Below are 7863 nucleotides of genomic sequence, written 5' to 3'. Positions count from 1 at the left end.
CTGAGCCGTTGTCCAGTGTTGTTCGTCTGGGGCGCACTCCTGTCATACTTCTTCGGCGACCCCACGCAACATTTCGCGTGTTTTTTTTTATAAATCATTTGTAAATTGTATTCTTCCAGCGAGGACGGGTCAGAAGGCCCGTCTGAACGGCATCCTGCTCAAGCTTCCTGCTCAGGAGAAGGAAGGACGACAGCAAGGCAAGTTCTGGACGCATCCTATGCTGCTAGACCCCCGGGAAACGACAGCCGCCAAGAAACCCCCACTCTCAACTCTTGAGAATGGTCTATTACGAACGTTAGACACCCTTCGTAGATCTCTTCTGCTAATCTGTAGAAAATCAGGCGGCTTCTTAAACCTTTTTGTAAGACGCGGTCATGTGTAGTTGGCATTTCTTAACCCGTTTCTCCCCTAAGGCGACAAAACGTCCCACAGGAACATGTCTTTAACAATGGGCATCATTATCGATCCCAGATCTATCGAAAAAATTTCCGCTTCTCAGTGATTTCAAGTGTTTCTTTCTCCGTTGATCTTCTATGATGCTTCTTAAGACGGTCGTAAAATTCTTGGCCTACTTGTCTGTTTTCATCTTCATATTCGATTTTTTGTTCAATAGTCTAGGGGACATACAACTTTGTAGAGTTCTTATATACAAGCCAAGATAACTAATGCCTGATGAGAAAAATTGAAAGATTCTTCCGTGATAAAATTCGGTGCGAAAGGGTTAAGGCAGGTCCTTCCTGATCCCCTTGTGTGCCGCGTTCATTTGTTGGTTTTAGAACTATGCCACTGCACCTTGCCTTTACTAATACTTTTGGCTTAACCCTATACACTAAAAAGCCAATCTGAGGCTTAGGTGTAATGAGGCTGAAACAGTCCTAAAGGATGGGTTGAGCTTCTACGATACCAAGCGCAGAGAATGGCTGAATCCCACTCCTTTAACGGACCCACTTGGATTTTGAATTGCTTCGGTGGCATTGTTAAGCTCTGTCTACACATAGTCCCGTTTGCGTAGATCGACGAGGGTGAATCGAATTTCAAGGAAGTGTACGGTTTCAGCCCGACTCCAGTTTTATTTTTGCTGGCAAAATTCGTGCCTTCATTTACTTATTAAATACATAGCAAAGGTAGATCTTTTTTATTTTATTCACCTTGTAAATCTTGTAAACAGAGGGCATGGGTTCAATTTCTGCAGCATCATTTATTTGAGATTTAGTTACCTATTTATTTTATTTGACATTCAGTCTGTCATCCTAAGATAATTTGACGGGAATTTTAAAGTTAAGAACCACTGTTTTAGAACCATTTCCTTATTCCCCCTCTCTAGATCTCTTCTGCCTCGGTGGTGTAGTGCATCAAACTTGCTCACCTTACATTTTACACTTCGCAAACTTATATGACTTAATATTACAGTAAAAGACATTTTAAAACTCATTGCATAACCAAATAACCATCGTAATAGTTACTGACATAAAAAATATTGCAAATTGTGCAAAGTTGTTATGTAAAGTTACTTTTCAGAAACGGAGCCCTGTTTGCACTAGGTATACGTTTACCATGTATAACTTTACACTTTCTATTACCTGAATATTGTGAGGGCCATTTTATTAAATTATTGTTTTTTCTGGCATTTACATATTACCCTATGTCTATCTCGTATTTGAAACTCAGTGTATTTTGTTGGTGACTGTGGTTTTTTGCCAGTGAAAAATGTAGTTTTGCCCTGAATTTTGTTATCAGATTCCACTGTAGCTTCATTTTACATAGGTATTAATTTTTTGTTTCGTTTTTTTTTATGTATTTATTTATTATTTGTTTTCCTATTGTTTATGCTTTATTTTGTTTTTGTTCGTGTTTCCCCCCGTTCATTTTATTATTTACGATATATTTTTCTTGTTAACGGTGATACGAATTATTGTATGTACAGTTCCATTTTATAATCTCGAAAGATAAGGCTGCGGTTTTTCTAGCTTACTTGATCCGATTTTTTTTTTTTTTTTTTAGTATTTTTTATGATTTGCAGATACATAAGTATTATCATACCTACCTAAACTTCTCGCAGTCTCGCACATTGTATAGTGCGCGCCTTTAGTAGCGCGGAGTTGGCACGACCCCGCCCGAAAGTCCCAAACCTATGAAAATAATGCAGACCTTTCACAGTAGACTCTTAGGCGGCCCCAGTGTGAGGAGAGGTCTATATCTTCAGGCAGAGTCCACACTTATGTTGGAAAATGTCGTACAACATCATCCTTTGAGACTTCCAACAAAAGTGTGGACCCTGCTTCAGAAGTCTTAAATATAGCGGTGCTATATTAAACTATTTGAATAAAGAGTCTTAAAAAATAACCAAGTATACTTATACTAAAGACATGTGTATGTGTGCCTCTTTGCTTTATTGGTGCAAAGCCTTATCTACCTCATTAAGATAATGTAAAAAAAAAAGATATTGGTATGTATGTATAAATTTAGCCCTCATTGGAAATATTCGTACGTATGTACCTACCTACTCTCTTGCAGGTTAAAATGTTTCCAATTTTTGGTGTGTGGTTTTTCGATTGGTTTTAAATTATTTCATATTAGGGTACCACCTGTTTATATCTACTTCCTTTTCTTTTATGTAAATTCTTCGTGATATTTAAGTTTTAACTATCGATTTTGTTTATTAGAATAGTTTTTTTCTTTTTTCGTTCAACTTGAATATTCAAGAAATCCTCACTTAGTTTTTGGTACCTACCCACTGTCCCGTAAAACATGGGCGTCTTGAAATGTGGGTTAAGTCATATAGTGTTGATCTCAATAAATAATAATAAGTATGACCTTTTCCATGAGGTAAAAATATGAATAGGTAGGTACCTACTTCTCTGGTGTTTTGCTTTACAAATTCAGACCTAATAGACACTTAAGATGTAACTAAAAAGGTAATTGTTAGGAATACTTTTTCACTTTGTTTTTAATCATTTTAGAAATAAATTTCTTGTTGTAAAGTAAGTGTAAATAGGTACCTATCATGAAATATTTTAGGTAGGTAAACAGAATCACATTGTTATTTAAATTATTGTAGAATAAGATTTATATAGTTACATAAATTATGTAGTGTAAAGAAAAATAAAGTCAACACAAATCATACATCATTAAACTGAGAATATTGCGTATAAAAGTAATTTATTAAAATTGTGTTCCTTATTTCTGCTGTACAATAGGTGATTTTGATTTCTTGAACATATCTCTCCAAGTTATGACACTGTAAAAACCTTCTTTTTTTTAACAAAATATTATTTAGGTAGGTAAACTTCCGAGTAGGTAGTTAGAAATATTGGAAGCTACCTCCTATGTTCTGTTCATGTTTTGAATCATTTTAACTATGTAGGTACCTAGTGGCTCCTTTCCTAGGGCATCCATTAGGTACTCATGATAGCCAACATTAGCTGCACTGACACTCCTGAAGTAAAACAATCTCAAGTTTTTCCATCATGTAATGATTTCAAACTTCTTCAAAATAATTCCAACAACTGCTAAAATGAATAGTAGAACAAAGAAGAACCGACAGAAAGTTTGTACACTAGGATCCACAGCTGAGTTTCCAGACTTTGCTCCATCCTTTTCTCCAACTTGAATCATGTCTTCTGTAGACGAGTTGACAACTGGATAGCTACTGTTTTTCTTGGTCATGTCTTTAACCAATGGGATAAAAGTACAAACAAAATAACGAATTAATCACAAGATAGCCGAGAGTAAATGGGGGAAACTACTTCAAAAAACAACTGATCTTGGATTATCTGTATTATTGCTTTATCTAAACTGAAACACACTTATTCTTTAACCTTCACAGGTAAACAAAAACTAGCACTAGAGGTAAAGCCTAGTGTTATCAATTGAGACAATCTACTAGTCACATTTATTAGTGGTGGAGTTCAATTTTTCACAATACCTACCCTCTTGGTCTGACAAGTGGTGGATCCAAAACAATACAAAAATCATGACCTGATGTTCTTTCATAAATTTGATGACAATGTTTTAATAATAGATGGGTATACAAGCTTGTGTTAAAGTGTTAGTTCATGCTCAGAAGTTCACAAACACTTTGCCATGAGATTGTAATAGGTATAGTTGTTGATTACCCTTGCATGCCCCCCTCTCCACTTTTCCAGCTCCTCTCCTCCATTGACTTGCTATATTCTCTTCCATGATCTGTAGCTGTAGAGCTGTGAATTTTCCTTCCTTGATGAAAAATAGTGTGTATGGATCTCTCATTCCATGATTTCTTCATTAAATCAATGTAAGTTACTTTGATAGACAATACACACTGCTTCATCATTTATCCCGGGCAATTACTTGTTCATCAAATTGTATCATATAAGTTGTACCTTTATGCCAATGAGCTGTTACTGTTGACTTAAATCCACAATTATTGAGAACAGCTTCAACAATACCTGCTACAAAAATGGCACAGTTAAGACTACCTTTATCTTTAGGTACACTAATGAACTTGTTCACCAGAGATTCTTGTTCTATCAGGTAGTATGTCCGTTCATCATCATTAGCCCTTTCTAGTTTATCACATTCTTTGCCAAATATATTTTTCCACAAGTTGATTTTTACAAACTGTAGAATGTTCAATAATTTGATCTCCCTCTTGCCATTTTTTTCACGATAAAAATTTATGTCTATTAACTTGGCACCTATACTTTGGCCAACTTCATGGAGTTTACTTTGAAATTCAGGAACAGATAGAGACTTATTTTGACAATATTGAACCAATTCAGAAAACAAGAGTGCATATAAATTTATGCTGATATCATGCTTGACCTTGGTGTTTATAGGTTTGTCAAGTATACTTGTTTTAGGCTGAATAATTGAGATTGATATTCCAGCAGTGTTGGTTGCTGAATTCATGGTGAGATCAATAATCTGAAACAAAACAAGCCAACTAATGATGCCTCCTACATCAGTTTAGGGTACTTGAAATTCCAAATATATGTAGATTATTGCACCACCATTAGGGTTCCAAAGAAAATTGAGTTTAGACTTTGTCACAGTTCCAGCAATAAGTTGCATAAAGAGCAAGGAAGCACTGTGGAATGACCATCACTTCTTAGATAGGGCATTATTACAAGCTGTGGTTACAACAACACATATTAGGTAGAGCAATTTCATGTTAGTCAATGGGTTTATATCTATTTTCACATTCAAACACACTTCACATGCATCATCTATTAACCAAACCAATGCTTGCAATGTATTGTAAAGCTGTGTCCACACATTGTCAGCAGCCATCAATCAACTTGATCAATGTTGACTGAGACTGTTCACATTGCCTCGACAACATAGATCATTGATTGAGTTGATTGCTGGCAATTGACTCTGTGTGGACACAGATTGAAACTAAGTGTCCACTGGCAATAAAGTATTGCCCAAGTTGATCTATGTAAACACAGCAAATCGAATTGGGAGTGATAGCACATTGAATGATCCATTCCCATTGCATCACTGATGTAAACAACTTGCATGGTTGGTGTCTAGATAGGTGACCATCTGGGCAATCATGTGCTGCTGGCTTTCTCCTACCCCACTTAAGCTAGGTGAGGTAACATAAGCTGGTGGATAATTTGTTACCACTGGAAGTAAAGCCCCCATCACTGAAGACCTTAAGTAGAAGATTTGTTCAGTGATGGTTTTGTATTAAACAAACAAAAATTGCCTTTCAACTACCCTGTGTTTCAGCTGCAAATAGAATAATACTTGGGTATCAAAATTTTCAAATTTTGAAAGACACTCTCCTACTTACATTTTGTTAAAGTACAGATGATTGTAGGTAGGTATTTATTCTAGTTTACTGGAAATTAAAGAGAGGAAAGTTAGAATATACCGGTGCTATATTAAACTATTTGAATAAAGAGTCTTAAAAAATAACCAAGTATACTTATACTAAAGACATGTGTATGTGTGCCTCTTTGCTTTATTGGTGCAAAGCCTTATCTACCTCATTAAGATAATGTAAAAAAAAAAGATATTGGTATGTATGTATAAATTTAGCCCTCATTGGAAATATTCGTACGTATGTACCTACCTACTCTCTTGCAGGTTAAAATGTTTCCAATTTTTGGTGTGTGGTTTTTCGATTGGTTTTAAATTATTTCATATTAGGGTACCACCTGTTTATATCTACTTCCTTTTCTTTTATGTAAATTCTTCGTGATATTTAAGTTTTAACTATCGATTTTGTTTATTAGAATAGTTTTTTTCTTTTTTCGTTCAACTTGAATATTCAAGAAATCCTCACTTAGTTTTTGGTACCTACCCACTGTCCCGTAAAACATGGGCGTCTTGAAATGTGGGTTAAGTCATATAGTGTTGATCTCAATAAATAATAATAAGTATGACCTTTTCCATGAGGTAAAAATATGAATAGGTAGGTACCTACTTCTCTGGTGTTTTGCTTTACAAATTCAGACCTAATAGACACTTAAGATGTAACTAAAAAGGTAATTGTTAGGAATACTTTTTCACTTTGTTTTTAATCATTTTAGAAATAAATTTCTTGTTGTAAAGTAAGTGTAAATAGGTACCTATCATGAAATATTTTAGGTAGGTAAACAGAATCACATTGTTATTTAAATTATTGTAGAATAAGATTTATATAGTTACATAAATTATGTAGTGTAAAGAAAAATAAAGTCAACACAAATCATACATCATTAAACTGAGAATATTGCGTATAAAAGTAATTTATTAAAATTGTGTTCCTTATTTCTGCTGTACAATAGGTGATTTTGATTTCTTGAACATATCTCTCCAAGTTATGACACTGTAAAAACCTTCTTTTTTTTAACAAAATATTATTTAGGTAGGTAAACTTCCGAGTAGGTAGTTAGAAATATTGGAAGCTACCTCCTATGTTCTGTTCATGTTTTGAATCATTTTAACTATGTAGGTACCTAGTGGCTCCTTTCCTAGGGCATCCATTAGGTACTCATGATAGCCAACATTAGCTGCACTGACACTCCTGAAGTAAAACAATCTCAAGTTTTTTCCATCATGTAATGATTTCAAACTTCTTCAAAATAATTCCAACAACTGCTAAAATGAATAGTAGAACAAAGAAGAACCGACAGAAAGTTTGTACACTAGGATCCACAGCTGAGTTTCCAGACTTTGCTCCATCCTTTTCTCCAACTTGAATCATGTCTTCTGTAGACGAATTGACAACTGGATAGCTACTGTTTTTCTTGGTCATGTCTTTAACCAATGGGATAAAAGTACAAACAAAATAACGAATTAATCACAAGATAGCCGAGAGTAAATGGGGGAAACTACTTCAAAAAACAACTGATCTTGGATTATCTGTATTATTGCTTTATCTAAACTGAAACACACTTATTCTTTAACCTTCACAGGTAAACAAAAACTAGCACTAGAGGTAAAGCCTAGTGTTATCAATTGAGACAATCTACTAGTCACATTTATTAGTGGTGGAGTTCAATTTTTCACAATACCTACCCTCTTGGTCTGACAAGTGGTGGATCCAAAACAATACAAAAATCATGACCTGATGTTCTTTCATAAATTTGATGACAATGTTTTAATAATAGATGGGTATACAAGCTTGTGTTAAAGTGTTAGTTCATGCTCAGAAGTTCACAAACACTTTGCCATGAGATTGTAATAGGTATAGTTGTTGATTACCCTTGCATGCCCCCCTCTCCACTTTTCCAGCTCCTCTCCTCCATTGACTTGCTATATTCTCTTCCATGATCTGTAGCTGTAGAGCTGTGAATTTTCCTTCCTTGATGAAAAATAGTGTGTATGGATCTCTCATTCCATGATTTCTTCATTAAATCAATGTAAGTTACTTTGATAGACAATACA

The 7863-nt window shown here is 34.8% G+C and overlaps 1 protein-coding gene across 1 annotated transcript; it reads right to left on the bottom strand.

The window, feature by feature from the left end:
- Positions 1-3386: 3386 nt before the first annotated feature.
- LOC103522543 (trafficking protein particle complex subunit 5-like) lies at positions 3387-5863 on the bottom strand. Its single transcript, XM_008487644.3, has 2 exons — positions 5783-5863; positions 3387-4905 (listed from the first exon to the last, which is right to left on the bottom strand). The coding sequence occupies exon 2, from the start codon at positions 4888-4890 to the stop codon at positions 4309-4311; it is 582 nt and encodes a 193-aa protein (XP_008485866.1). The 5' UTR covers positions 4891-4905; positions 5783-5863; the 3' UTR covers positions 3387-4308.
- Between the last annotated feature and the right edge of the window lie 2000 nt (positions 5864-7863).

This window comes from Diaphorina citri, unplaced genomic scaffold, assembly GCF_000475195.1.
Source record: "Diaphorina citri unplaced genomic scaffold, Diaci psyllid genome assembly version 1.1 scaffold9153, whole genome shotgun sequence".
Lineage (NCBI taxonomy): Eukaryota > Metazoa > Arthropoda > Insecta > Hemiptera > Psyllidae > Diaphorina > Diaphorina citri.
Note: the sequence above shows the minus strand (reverse complement) of the source record. Positions and strands in the feature narration are given on the sequence as shown.